The sequence below is a fragment of the Phycodurus eques genome, chromosome 14 (assembly GCF_024500275.1).
Source record: "Phycodurus eques isolate BA_2022a chromosome 14, UOR_Pequ_1.1, whole genome shotgun sequence".
Lineage (NCBI taxonomy): Eukaryota > Metazoa > Chordata > Actinopteri > Syngnathiformes > Syngnathidae > Phycodurus > Phycodurus eques.
The window spans coordinates 1,561,516-1,576,768 of record NC_084538.1 but is presented as its reverse complement, the minus strand read 5'-3'; the positions used below and the strand labels follow the sequence as shown (position 1 = coordinate 1,576,768).

Genomic DNA, 15,253 nt, shown 5'->3' with positions numbered 1-15,253 from the left:
CATCAGGCCCGGTATTGCTGGATTCTTGCTTTCAGAGTCGAATATGCAGCCAGTGGTATTTCCTGCCTCATATTCTTGCTACGTGTTTAGTGTGGTTATCAAGCCTGACTATGCAGGCGGGCTTTTTTTTTTTTTCTTCTCTTTTTTCTCTCGACTTTCTGGAGTCAGGCCGCCTGCACCGCCGCTGCCAGGATGCTTTAAATTCCAGGGAAAAGCGAAGCGTTTGCGCACTGATGTGCGTGTGTGTGTGTGTGTGCGCGCTCGCCAGTGGCCATCTTCCCGACCTGCGGGGTTCTAAACAAGCTGTTATGTAACAAAACCGCTTCTTATTCTCGGTTATCGCTGGCGCGTGGAGCTGCGGCTGCCAGTAGGCGCTCAGCAGGAGCAGGAACAACAATCATCATCATCATCATCACACGAGTACAACAGTCCACCGCTGTTGACGTTTGTGGTGTGAAAAAAAACAACAGCTGCTTGACGGCAGAGGTTGTGGCAAAAATAATGGGACACCCAGTGAAGAAAACGTGGAGTTGTTTTTCATGTTTAGAACTATTAATATTATTCCCATTATTTCCTATCGGTGAAAATGTGTCAATTTATGGCCAAGACAATAGTAACTTTACATTTTATTTCCATTGTACTGTTTTTCATTTTTAAATTGAAAAGGTAAGCTGATTTATTGATACATTATTACATTTATTATCATAATTTAAATGTTTTTTTTTATGTTGTAAAAATCATTATTAAAAATGCATTGAATACCTAAAATGAATTAAATACACAAATGAATTAAACACACAAATAAAATTAAATACATTGCTACAGTAAATAAAACAAAATCAATTAAATTAGAACGAATACAATCTTTATTGTATAATAAAATATATATTTTATTTTATCTAATTTGTTTTAGATTTTATTTCACGTTATATTTTAACATTACTATAGTAAACACAACCATCTAAAATAAATTAAGTGTAAATAAAATGTAAAAAAAATATTTCTTTTTACTATAAAATGCATATATTTTGAAGCTACATTTTTTATTTTTATCTTACTAATATTTATCTTGTGAATTCATCCATCCATCCATTTTCTTTACCGCATCTCCTCACGCGGGTCGCGGGAGCGCTGGAGCCTATCGCGGCCATCTTCGGGCGAGAGGCGGGGTACGCCCTGAACCGGTCGCCAGCCAATCACAGGGCACATAGAAATAAACAACCATTGGCACTCACATTCACACCTACGGGCAATTTAGAATCTTCAACCAACCTACCACGCATGTTTTGGGGATGAAGGAGGAAACCGGTGTCATATTTTTTAATCCTGATTTTTATCAATAAAAATAAAAAGACAAATCAATTTAAGTTACCATGAAACATATAAAAATATGTCAAATCAGATGACTGTTTTTTTTTAATTTAAAAATGATGAACAAAAAACTAAACGTAAAATCACTTTTTTTAAATGCGTAAAAAATTAACCACTATATAGTTGGTTTCGAATTTAAAAAAATGAAATGAACATAAAAATAAAATAGAAATACAAATTACTATATTTTAAAAACAGTATGTTAAAAAACAGTATAAAGTTGTTTTTCTGTACATTAAATAAAAATACAATAAATAATAAAAATACAATAAATAATAAAAAAACTTATAGAATAATAAACATGCCTTTTTTTTTTTTATGTTAGTTCAGTTTCATTTCTACCCACCATTATGCGTTGCTCATTTGGTGTTTTCTCAAAGGTTGTACATGTTGTACGAATTTTTATTAAACGCACGCAGTGCCCCGGATGGCGGAGCGTACCACTTATGAAGATGGCGAGGGGGGCCGTGGTCAGCGGGATGACGAGAGGGGAACCGGCGAACAGCGAGTAGATGACGCCGCCGATGGACTGCCCGACGATGGTCTTCTTCACGTCTACGCGCACAGACGGAGATAAAACACAGACGGTCAAATGTGGAATATTGAGAGTGATAATGTGGCAAAATGTGCCCGAGAGATAGTTTGAATGTAATAACAGCAGTCATAAAATTAAACCCATTTTTCATAGCGAGTGTGCTGCGCGCCTTTCTGTGTGCGTGCGGTGCAAGCTGCACGCTTCCGGCCCGTCTCCCAAACGCGTTTTGTCACGAGTCACAAGCAGACGAAGCGCTCGCTAAATTCACGCTAGCGCAGGAAACACAAACCTGCTGATCAGGCCCGACGGTGCAGTCACTCGGTGTTTTTTATGGCAAAAGTACATTCAAATGATTGTTTTTGTTTTATGGCTGAATTCAATGAAGATTTTTGATATCGGGTCCGGCTGTGCAGTCAGTGGCGTCGTCTTGCTCAAATACATTCAGATTTTTGTCGTCGGGCCCGACTACGCAGACGGTCAGTGGTCGATTGGTAAGGCGCGGCGGGTACCGATCTCGCCGTGCGTGCTCTCGTCGTTGAGCGAGCCGAGCGCGATGGCGGGCAGCAGGATGACGATGTAGAGAAAGATGGCCGTGGTCATGTACTTCAACAGCGTCTTGTTGTGACCCACAATACCTGCAGGGGGACAAAACAAGTGCACACCAAAAAAATAATGAGCAGATGCTAATGTGGCTAAAAAAAGAATTGGCTCATGGAGTTAGCATCAAATTTGGGCTCATTATTGTTTCACACAGCAAGAAGTAATACCATTGTTTGCAATCATATCAAAAGGCTGTCGCTAGGGGCTAGTCACCTCGCGGCGATGGTAACTCAGATTATCCGGAGAACACGAGCTAATGTGGCTAACATGCGCTACCACGTGGTTTACGATCATGTTAAGGGAGATGATTTGAGGAACCCATGCTAATGTGGTTAGCCATCAAGGTTAGCATCACATTTGGGCAGATTATTTGGGGAACAAAAACTCATGTGGCTAACAAGTGCAGGAAGTGGGTTCGCGCCAGATTTGGTGCGGATTCGAGTTAGGCCTGGTACACCCAAAGATAATCGGGACGTTTTCGTCAAGAAGCGATCTGACTGGCGAAGGAGGAAGCGGGCGCAAATAAAAACAAGCACGTCCTACCCCATGCAGACTCTGCATCATTTGCACAACTGTAATTGTATCAGCATTACCAGTAACTTTTTATTGCTAAGTGACTCTCCGTAGTGTGTTTTTATGTCTCAAAAGTATTTTTTGTCAACATGGCTGTCAATTGTCGTGCTAGAGTGGCTCCAACGACTGGAGACAAATTCCTTCTGCGTTTTTGACATATTTGGCCAATCATGTGGATTCTGATATCCGGTATCTTGTAAAATCTTTTGGTTTTGTTTTTGTTTTTGTTTTTTTTTTACACAAGAAATTACAACATAAAAGATAATGACATTCACACATTCGCAAAAAAAAAATCATCTGCAAAAATCCGATGTTTTTTCTTGCTGTTATTTCTCTCTGTTGTAAAGTTAAGTGCTAAAGGACAAAGTATTATCATATGTTCAGCCTAGTAATTCAGATCTTTATTGCTGTAAGTGTTAAGGGACCGAAGAAGTTATACGTTTTTTTTTGTTTGTTTGTTTGTTTTAACTTGACTGTCCGATTAATCGGTTATGGGAATTTCTGCCAAATGTTGTAATCAGCATAAAAAAATATCCATATCGGTCGGGCGACGCAGGTGACACATGGACACAGATTAGTTAGCAAATAGCATCATGTGGACGCGTCAATATTAGCGTTAGGTTGCTAACATGCCGTTCGGGACAGACGCGAATCTTAGCGGCACTTAGCTTTGCGTAGCTTCAGCCACACAGGCAGCGGGCGAATCCTACCATCTGTGAAGTCGGAGGCGTAGAGAGGAAGGCGGCGACACAGGTCCTCGTAAATCCCCCGGCCCGCGAGGAAGAAGTCTGTACACTATGCACACAAGGGGTCGGGGGGGGAGTTGTCGTTAAAGAGGTCGTTGCGACCCGACGGCGCACGACCCGAAAAGCTCGGTGCCGTCGACATGGCAACGAGCACCTGAGCGACAGCAGACACTTCATTAGGTACACCTGCTGCTTTGTTAAGTTTGGATATATTCATTTCAATAATCGTGTTCAACTCTTTATTTGTCATTATGTACTCGTTTATTTGTGTTTTGGGGATTACTATCTATTGTTACATTTTGAAAATTAATTTAGGCATGGATTATACTGTGAAATAATACATTCAATTGCCCATTCATTGATTTAAATAAGAAATATAATCAGAAATATTTGTACTGAGCTTGATATATTTATCGTTAGTCACTTAAATAATGGTTTTAAACTTTACACACTGTAAAAAATGATGAATTATATAATCTAAAATATATAATATATTCATTTAATTATCTCTTATAAATTAAGTTATTAAATGGATGTTTCCATCACATTTAAAATCAATTAATTTGTATATACTGTATTAATCAATTACTTATTTTAAGGAATGAATGTGTTTTGTATGTTGTTATTTGTAATGTGTATCATGTGTAATGTGTATATTTCACATGTATAAACCAATTAAATAATGCTTAATTATTTCAGATTATATTTTACATATAGATTAAGTTAATGGCTGGCCAATTATTTTTTTTTAATAAATCAATTGCATTTACAGTAAACCATACGGTGGACCGCAGCATATTTGCATACACAGATTCATCTATTTCAAGATGACTTTTGTTTAACATATCCCCCGTTATTCGCGGTTTTTGACCTGACCCCTGCTTAAAAACAACAATAGTGGTGGGGGTCCACTGTATTTATTGATGAATGAATTTTAAGTTTAGTTGAGTTTTAAGAATGTATGTATTTTGTATTCATTTGTTGTAATTTCTTTAGATTACATTTAAAATTTAAACAAATCATTTTCAAATAAATTCATGTCCTACTGTATATATTTATAAATGAATCAATAATGTTTCATTATATTGTATTATATTTCAGATTTAAATTACTGTAGTTAAAATTTTTATAAATGCACTTTAAACAGGACAAAATTTTAAAAAATAACGATATTGTATCAACCATATAGTGAATTTAAAGTAAATATAAATAGTAATTTACTCATATATATATATATATATATATATATATATATAAATGAGAAAAACAAATTGTTAATAAATATTCATTGATATACAGGTGAACCTCGATAAAACGGACCCCGATATAACGGATACAACGGACTGTCGGGACCGATCGACGCGTTCAAAAATAGTTTCCATTTGTCACTTAAACTGCCTTTGACAAAGTCTGTGAGTTCCAGAATTGCCCACTGTGTGGCGCAATGCAGGCAGAGAATGGGACTGATGTATTTCCAGGTCACAGATGTACAAAATGACTAGATGGAATTCCAAAAGACATGCCTTCTGTGCCTATGTGGCAGCCATGTTGAATCTGGGGCATTGACGTGGCGGCCGTGTGACGGTGGTTCTTTCTACTGTCTACTGTGCGTAAAGCGCTGGCAAGGAGATGACAAAAAACAATTCTCTGAAATCTGGAACATGCCATTTTTGGTAGAGTAAAAGAGTTTTGTTTTTTTGGGGCTCAAGCCGTTCGCCTTTGGCAGTAGATTTGGAACAAGGAAGCACACTAATTCCTTGCGGCTCATGAAAGCAACTCGCCTATGTTAAGTACTGTACGTCAACAATGTCACCCCGACCAAGCACACCGAATGTGAAACTTTCAAACATTTTCAAGGTTTATTTATTGCTTTATTTACAATAACTTTGCACTGCACTGGGCGTTTTAGGCCACGAAAAAATCCCCTCGAAAACCACAAATTTGTAGTGTGCAATACAATGGGTGCATATGGCCTCAAAAAACAAAAAAAGTGCTACAACGTAACGGACAATCGGCTATATCAGACGACCCCCACCCCTGCTCCCATTAGTCCGTTCTATCGAGGTTCCACTGTATCATATATTCATTCTTTCAATTGAACTGACTTTTTAGTTTTCAAATTTGGATAAAGAAACCTCCATAAAGCAACCGATTTTTTTTTTTTGTAATTGTGCTTGGATTTTACCCTCTTTTTCCTGATACTTCCTTCCTACCTCTACTTTGTCTTCCTCTGTGCTTCCTTCCTTCACTGAGTGACACTTCTTGCTTTCCTGTCTTTGCTTTGCGTTCTTTCTTTTTTGAGCCTGAGAAAGGAGACCCAACAAAATGCTCGACTGGAGGGAACACACAAGTTGAAAAGGTCTGCAAGGCCTCAACTGTCAACATGACGTGCGTGAGTGTGTGTCCATACGTGCGTGCGTGTGTGTGTGTGTTGGTGTGCGTGCAGTGTGTGCGCGCGTTTCCGAGCTGTGAGGGATGTACCGTAAGGTCCTTGGAGCGGAAACCGATTGATCGTGTGCAGAGGAAGAGATGTTGGCACCGAAAAGGGAAGCACAGAGAGTCTTAATGCAAGCTCGGGAAATGTTGAGGTTTGTGTTTTTTTTGTTTAAAGTGTGTGCAAGGCAGAGGGGGTGCGCCAAATCTTTCAGGATGTGAAGGGGGTGCATGGCTTAAAAAGTTTGGACAAGTTGTTGGATGGGGAGCATCATCTATGCAGAGAAAAGGAAGAACATCTTGAGAACATTTCGTGCCGGGGGGGACTGGGTTTGCCAACTGTGTCAGGTGGTTACAGGGGATGCGTGGGTTAAAAAGTTTGGCAAATATGTGGGGGAAGATGTTAAAGGAGGTGCGCAGCTTGACATTTTTGAGAAAGGTTCACTTTTTTGAGGGTGTGTGCAGGTGGGCTGGGGGTGCACCGCAGTAAAATGGGATGTTGAAGGGGGGTGTGGATGAAAAAGATTGGGAAATGTTGAAAGAGGGGTGCGCTATCTGCGCGTATGTTCAAAGGGGTGCCCGCTGAGATTCTTTTGTGATTAAGGGTTATACAAACAAAATTGACTTGACTTGTGCGTTGCTTAAAAACTTTGAGAAATTGTACAAGGGAGAGGAAGTGCGACAACTGTTGGGATGTATAGGGGGGGTTAGACTTTTTAGGGGGTGCGCCGCAAGACAATATGTTGAAGGGTGTGTGGCTTATGTTTGGGAAACCTTATGGGAGAGGGGGCGCGCCAACTCTGTCAGGATGTTCAAAGGGGCGTGTGACTGATGAAGTTTGGGAAATGTTATGGGGGTGCCACAAATGTGTGGATATTGAATGGGGTGCGTTGCTTATAAAGTTTTGGACATTTCACGGTGGAGAGAGGGCGGAGAGAGAGGGGGATTTTGATGGGGGGGGTGGCTTAAAATGATTGTGATGATTTGTTCAGGGTGTGTGCAGCAGAGAGCGGGTGCACCGTATCTTTTGGTGGGTTGTGCGTATAGATTTCTTGCAAGGAACAGGGTGACGATTTGAGCGGGTGGAACATGAAATTGGCATGTGCCAAAATGAGAAGTTGCGGAGGGCGGGGTCTAATCTGAACATGACTGAGTGTCACGCTAGGAAAAGGTGCGCACGCTCACCTTGAGGGGCTTGTGGTTGTAGGGGTCCGTCTCCTCCTTGTCCAGCGCGGTGAACTGCTGGTTGGCAGCCGACAGCTGGTGGCGCTGGAACATCAGAGCCTCCTTGAACTCTTCCTGGGTTTTGGTCTCCAGAAGCTTCTGGCGGAAGGAAATGTCCGAGAAGAGCGTCGCGAACGTCCTGCCCAGCTCCATCGCGGTCTTGGTGCTCTTCTGCAAGACGCACCACCGCTGTTAACATTGGGAAAACCATTCGGCGCACAACTCTCTCCCCTGTAAAATATCCTAAGTCTTTTTAGTCACGCATCAGCTTCTACACGCACCCCTTCAACACACCATGGTAAATCGCTATAAAAAAAGTGGAGTTAGCCCACTGCAGTTCTCAGTGGCTCATTTGAATAGAGGCAAGTGGACTCTACTTTGTCGTTGATGACGTTTCAACTTTCCAGATGAGCGTCACCTGCGTGACTGACAATCTACACGAACATTTTACCGATTCCTATTTCGCATTCGGCAACCTCACAAGGCGTCGCTGGTGTCGCAGCGAGCATCGAATCGCTCGTGAAAACCTTGCGGCCGGGTACGGCGCAAGAGGAGGAAAGCTCATTTGTGGAATGCGACGCGCCACTTTGCCGCACTGGGATGAAAATAATTGCTGCTGCGACCCGGTGGGATCCCCGCGCTGCTGTAATTTGTTTTGGCCCCAGTCGGAATACGAAGTGACAGCTCATTCACACAGCGCGTGATGACATCGGAGCACAAATCCAACGTTGGGATACGAAAGATCAAACGGAAAAGGGGGGGGTCTGCAACGTAACCCCCACGATGGAATTTATGTCCAGTGTGAGTAATAAAAATGTGCTGTGTGTGTGAGGTAAGAGGGTGGAACCCCGCGGGCCCGATCCAGCCCGTCCGGCTGGAGGGCCACGGGGGGGGGGCGGCCCCTCCCCACCCACGCGATGCACTAAATCCGCAATAAGTGAACCACTGTTCACTTCTTTTCCTATATAAAAAAAACAAAAAACAAAAAAACACCTGACATTGAAACGTAATTCTTTTTTGTACCATTTTGCGCGGCGCCAGGACCAGGATGACGTAGCGAACCTCGCAGCAGTTCTCACCCCAGTTCTGAGGCCTCTCCAACCGGGAGATACACACGTGGCGACGCTGCAGGTCCTTCAGGTTGCACCTACGCACGAGCACCACACGCGCACACACAGTAGAACGATGTCAAGGCATCATTTGCATAAGCTCTCATCGGGTAATAATCGAGAAGTGCCCACCGTCAGGATCCTATACATCCTACTGTATACTGCATGTAATGTGGACGAGAGGAGCGGGCTGTGATGAAGCAGCGTGCGCCTCATTATGTACTCACAATATGCAGAGCCACGACTGCTGGTAGTGAACTCCCGTGTCGGTGGCCGTCACACCCTGGATGGTCTCGGACAGAAGGTGAACTGGACGCAACCACATCACCACGACAACGACACGTAAGAAGCAGGAGAGCAGATAGCGCACGCACGCACACATGCAATTCAAACCCTAACCTTGACATAAAATCCTAATTTGGAACCCGAACACTTAATGGAAACCTTAACCATTATTTAACACCTCAACTGTGCCACAACAGCCTCATTTGAAATCCTAACGCTTCATGGAAACCTTATATTAATATCAAATCATTGTATAAAACCTTCATTTGAATCCCTAACCCTTCCTTCAAACCTTAATTTGAAAGGTAAGTCCTTGTCTAAATTGCTAATTCGAAACCCCAACCCTGTCTTAAAACCTTCATTTCGAACCCCAAACCAGACTTATCTTATCTGTTGCTTAAAACCGTCAAACTATCGCGATACCCCGAACCCTTGTTTGAAATACTCTTTAGAAAGACTAACCCAAACTTAACACCCTCATTTGAAACCTCAACTCTGTCTTAACACCCAAGACTGAAACGTGAAAAAAATATAAAACCTGAAACCTTAAAAGAAATAGTAGGCACCGTTGCTGGTGTTAGCCTCTGCCTCTGTTTCCTTTGCTTTCTGCTAAGTCTTTCTCAAAGCACGCCGGTTCAAAGTGATCAGCACAGTTTGGAATGTTTGCCGGGCACCCATAGCCGTTTGGCCAGCTGGCGACAGACGAGCGCCGCTAGTCACGTGCTTCATTCCGATTGGCCGGGAGAAAGGAAAATTAATGACTTTCGACCCTCTCTCCATCGGCGGGTCGGTTTGCTTCGATTCGATTTCGTTTGGGTTCGTTCCCCGTCGTCACGTGCGCGGTCTTCCTTTCACGGCGGAAAATGACGGCCATCGCCATGGCGACCGCTGGCCGGCGGGAAGGCGGAATGAGGCGGGCGACCGTGCGCTGATAAAGGAGCGCGAGCGGGAAGAAAGGATGAGCCAGACAGAAGAGGACGAGAGAGACGACAGGCAGGAGAAGGGTTCAATTCGCTTATCAAAACCGTCATATAAAATTACTTAAGAATTCGCCCTGACTCGCCCCATTTGAAACCCTAACCAAGGCTTGAAACCCTCATTTAAAACCCTAAGCTTAATCAGAAACCGTCATTTGAAACCCCAGTCGTGCCCGGAAACTCTACTTTAGCGTTTAGTTCTCCAGGCTGTGCTGCAAAGCAAGTCCAGTTCAAATAAATAAATAACATTTTGAAAAAAGACAATTAGTCACGTGGAGCAGATTTGCGCTCGGTTTGCTCGCTGATGCGTTTGTGCTCATGTCAGGATGCTCTGAACGCTAAACATAAAACACAAGAGAAAAGAAGGGGAAAAAAGAGAAGCAAAAACAAAAAAAGAGACGAGTGAGGGAAAAAAAGAAGACGAGAAAAAAAAGGAGAGGAGTGACGAGAAGAAGAAAAAATTGAAAAAGGGAGCAGAGAAGAAAAGAAAAGAAAAAAGAAGGGCAAATGAAATGAGCTTTTTCTTTCCCAGCCAGCAAATCAAAAGCGTCAAACTTTGAATTTCACCACACGAGAAGCGGACGTCCCCAAACAGGACTTGGCGCAATCCACACGAGACTTTGTGGGGAAATTACAAATCCTGTCTTGAAACCGGAACTCGAAACCCTAATCCTCCAGGCCCTCTCTTGAAATCCTCATTTGAAACAAAGACACATTTGAAACCCGAATCCTTGTTTAAAAACCTTTACTTAGCCTTCTAACCCCAACTCTGACTTGAAACCCAAATTCTAAAACCCTTACCTTTGTTGGAAACCCAAACAGGAAACCCTAACACTGATTTGAAAACATGAGCCTATGTTTAAAGGAAAAAAAAAAAAAAAAAAGATTTCCAACCCTAAACCTAATTTGAAACCCTAATTTTAAGTCTTAAGTCAGGTAATCAAAACGCTTGCTTGAAACCCTAATTTGAAAACTGTCTTAAAGGCTTGATTAAAAACCCTAAGCCTAGTTTGAAATCCTCACCAAGGCTTGAAACCTAAATCTAAACCTGATTTGCCCTCATTTGAAACCCTACTTTTGCACAAAACCCTATTTTAAAACCCCAAACCTGTCTTAAAAACTTGACTTAAAACCCTCACCCTCGTTTGAAACCCCAACTATACCTTCAAGCCCTAATTTGAAACCCTAAACCCATCTTGAAAGCCAAAGCTTCTTTTTGAAACCTTAACTTTGGCTTGAAAGCAACTGCGTGTCGTAATATGCGTCGCATCGGCTGGAGGTGTGCGGCAGGTTGAAGAGCATTTTTGGAGGTGACCTCAATAAAACCCCGCAATCTTATGCAGCCTCAGAGATTAACTGTCTGTCACGCGCGCGCTCACGCACACACACACACAAATACACTGAGGAATGATTGGTTTCCCTCATGGCCGGCGGAGGGCCCGTTGAAGGAGGTGATTAAATGAGACGAGATGAAACACTTATCCTATATGGGAGGCATACATCACAAGCCAATCAGCACGCGGCATGCCGATGATGTCACACCACGTCGATGAGAGGCGGTATGAGGGTGGCGGCAGGGACTTGGTCGGTGTCGTCGAGACGGGTGCAAAATCCACGAGGACGCCGACCGTAGGTCGAGTGGTGCTGACATGCGAGGCTAAATTGCAATTTTCTAACGTCGTCACGCTGGGAAAAGCACACGCGACACAATCGATGACGACGACGCTAACGTGTCGTGCTGTCTCGCAATTATAAAACACTGTCCAACGAAAAGCGTGTATGTCCACATTCTACGTTAGTCTCCGCAAACCAGGAAAATGCTTGCAAACTAACATATGACAAAAGTGATCAATTTGATGCTAACCTGTTGTGCTTCATGAAAAGCATGTATGTCCACATTTTATGTTATTCTCCACAAACCGGGACGTTTGCTTACAAACCAACATGATGAGGTTGAGTGACGCTAACATGTCACACTAACTCACAATTTTAAAACATTCCCCTATGAAAATCTTGTCCATCCACATTTGCCGTTTTTCTCCATAAACCAAGATATAGCTTGCAAACCAACATGACACGAAAGATAAAAAAAGATGCTAACCTGTTGCGCTAACTCGCAATTCTAAAACGTTCTCCTACAAAAAACAGGTACAGCCACATTTTATGTTGTTTTCCATGAACCACAAAGTAGGTTCATGGAAAACCACTAACATACAATACAAATGATAAATAGCGTCCTAGCTCACAAGTCGAATACATTCTCCTACGAAAACCATTATTCTCCAATAAGCTTCCAAACTAACATACGACACACGTGATAACTAAGATGCTAATATGTCGCGCTAAATTGCAATTCTAAAACAATCTCAGACGAAAATAATCCATGTCCACATTTTACGTTTGTTTTCACGAACCAGCAAGTAACTTGCAAACCAACCTACGACAAAAATAATAAACTGTTAACATCTCGCACTAACCTGCAACGAAAACCACATACGTCCACATTTCATGTTATTCTCCACGAACCACGAAGTAGCTTGCAAACTAACATATGACGAGGTTGTGTGATGCTAACATGTCGTGCTAACCACGCATGTTCATATTTTACATTAGCCTCCATGAACCAGGAAGTTGCTTACAAATGAATGTATGATGAGGTGGAGTGATGCTAATGTCGCGTTAACTCAAAATGATATTAAATGGCTGTCATACGAAAGTCATGGATGTCTACATTTTTATTTTTTACGATTCTCCACAATCCGAGAAGTATTTTAGACTCTCCTATGACACGAATGACAAATAAAATGCTAACATGTCGTGTTTAGCGTCGTCGTCCAATAAAAAACCTGTCCTCCTCTAAATATTAGTCTCCATGAACCAGGAAGTAGTTTACAAGCAAAACAAAACAAAAACACGATATAGTTACTTTCAACTTTTGTTGACAAATTGTCATCAGATACGAACGAGTGCATTGTATTTTTAACAACAGTTTGACAATCAAGGGCTAACTGAGCTGCAACACGGGCGGGAGGCTAATCGCGCCCAATCCCGACGCCATGCGTGGAATGGCGCCGCGATGGATGGAGATGGTGATGATGACATGGACATTTTTTGCTCCTCGCTTACCGTCGTCAAAGACAACAAAACTGTCTGCGTGCAAAACAGAAGAAGAAGAAGCAGACAAAGAAGGAGGAGGAGGAGGAGGAGGAAGAGAAAGTCACAGGTCATTTCCCTTTTTGGGGTTAGTACAATGCAGATGAAGGAAAGGTCGAATGATAAGAAAGGACGCTACTTCTAAAATGCTATTAGGAAGCCTAATTTGAAAACCTAATTTCAAACATCAATCCTAATTTGAAAATGTAATCCTAATTTGAAAACCTAATCCAAATTTAAAACACTCATTTCAAACATCAAACTTCATTTTCAAATGTAATCCTATTTTGAAACCACTACTTTGCAACCGTAGCCCTGGCTAGAAAGCCTAATTTGATTTTGTAATGCCACAACAGAAGCGTACCAGTAAGGAGTGCGACGATAACCGGTGAGATAACCGCGGCATGGGAAAACTCTTTTTACACATTTATGAGCGGGCAAAATGTGAAAACCTGGCTTCAAACATTTTCCTGCCTCACAAATTCTGCCTGGCAAAAAGTTTTCAAACAAACTGGGGAAAAAAATAATAATTGAAGCGCCCATTTTTTGGGTAGTTTTGGGTGATTTCACTACAAAATATAAGATTGGAATATAAGAACACGATTGTGCCTCAGGAATTCTGCCTAGTAACAAGTAGTCGCCTGACCAGGAAAAAAGCATCGGCGCTCCAATCGTCGTCTGACATTTTAGTGATGTACCCGACAAAAAAATTAGCTATGATAGCAACCCCACGAATGTTGCCTAGCAACAAGTGGTACCATTACCAAAATATATATAGATTTTTTTTACTGTTTTCATTACTATACATGGGGGACAAAGGCTTTTCTGCCCCACAAATTCTGCTTGGCAACAAGTTTTCCCGAGCTCACAATTTTCTGTACTTTTTGGTGATTTAACGACAGAATGTAAGTTTGGGGGGGCACACACGTTTGGAACACACATGATTGTGCCCCAAGAATTTTGCCTAGCAACAAGTGGTCAAATTACCTAGGCAAAAAGGCTTCCATTTGTTCTGACTTTTAGTGATGTAATGATGTTTTTTAAGGGGTTTAGGAGAACTAAAGATTTGTGCCTCACAAGTGGTAATGACATTACTAAGAAAAAAACATCACAAGCTAATAATCATTTCTGCGGCATTTCCTCTTCTTTTCAATCAGGCGCGCTGACGCCACTGTACTCGAGCCCCTGCGAATTCTGCCTGGCAGCAGCTGACCAGGGAGCGTCACGAGCCATTTGGTTGCGAACTGGATATATTTTCTGATCAAAAACATCTCTAATTTGCTTCATCATTCTGCCTGAATGCGAATGTGCGGCAAATTTGCTTGCGTAACCGATGTTACGTCACATCTGCGCCGCCGCCGCTAATTAGCTTCTGGCTGGCTCTCGTCAGCCGTGATTGTTGTTGTCGCTGCTGCTGCTGCTGCTAAGATGTTTCCTCGGGAGGAAAGAAAGCTGCCCGAGTTTTTGGGCTGAATTCAAAAAAGTCTCCCCCACCAGCTCCGTGCCAACGAGAGGGTTACTTCAGTGCGTCTCCTCCCCCATTAAAAAGTTGTGGAAAGTAAAGTCCTGCTTAAATATTATCCCCCTCAGAAATGATACACTGACCTTCAATGTGTGACAACACTCGTACTCCCCGTTAATGTAACATAAATATTCATTCCCCCCCCCCCCCCCATATTGTGCAGTAAGCAGTGGTGATTTTGCAAAAAGCATCCATCTGATGGTGCTGTGGTGAAAGAAGGCAACTTTTCTTGCTTTTTAGGGATTTCACAAAAAAACAGAATTATGCCTAGCGACAAGTGATCACTGGACCAAGAAAGGGCATCAGAGTTCCCATTTCTTGTTACTTTTTAATACTTTAACGACAACATATGAGCTGTGAATGCGCTCCATAAATTCTGCCGAGCAACATGTGGTCACGTGACTAGGAAAAAAACATTCCAGCCCTCATTCGTTCTTACTTTTTGTGGTTTATCGACAAAATACGAATTATGATTGTGTCCCACAAATTCCACATTGCAACAAGTGGTCACATGATTAGAGAAAAAAAGCATCTGAGCTCCCATTTGTTCCTACTTTTTAGCGATTGAATGACAAAGTATAGGTTTGGGGCCACACATGCTGTTGCCCCACGAATTCTGCCTAGCAAAAGTGGTCAAATTACCTTGGAAAAAAAAAAGCCTCCAAGCTTCCATTTGTACTGACTTTTTAGTCATGTAATGGCAACATTTTTTTTTAAGGGGTTTA

The 15,253-nt window shown here is 42.2% G+C and overlaps 1 protein-coding gene across 3 annotated transcripts in view; it reads right to left on the bottom strand.

The window, feature by feature from the left end:
- slc4a11 (solute carrier family 4 member 11) overlaps positions 1 to 15,253 on the bottom strand; it is a 54,585-nt gene that overhangs the window by 14,598 nt on the left and 24,734 nt on the right. For 2 of the 3 annotated variants that reach the window (XM_061695771.1, XM_061695775.1), the window contains exons 6-12: positions 12,980 to 13,003; positions 8,819 to 8,900; positions 8,506 to 8,629; positions 7,444 to 7,653; positions 3,790 to 3,874; positions 2,416 to 2,541; positions 1,813 to 1,926 (exon numbers count right to left, since the gene is read on the bottom strand). In XM_061695771.1, the coding sequence (XP_061551755.1) occupies positions 1,813 to 1,926; positions 2,416 to 2,541; positions 3,790 to 3,874; positions 7,444 to 7,653; positions 8,506 to 8,629; positions 8,819 to 8,900; positions 12,980 to 13,003 (765 nt within the window). The remainder of the gene's footprint in view (positions 1 to 1,812; positions 1,927 to 2,415; positions 2,542 to 3,789; positions 3,875 to 7,443; positions 7,654 to 8,505; positions 8,630 to 8,818; positions 8,901 to 12,979; positions 13,004 to 15,253) is intronic. The other variant, XM_061695774.1, reaches the window with a different exon arrangement.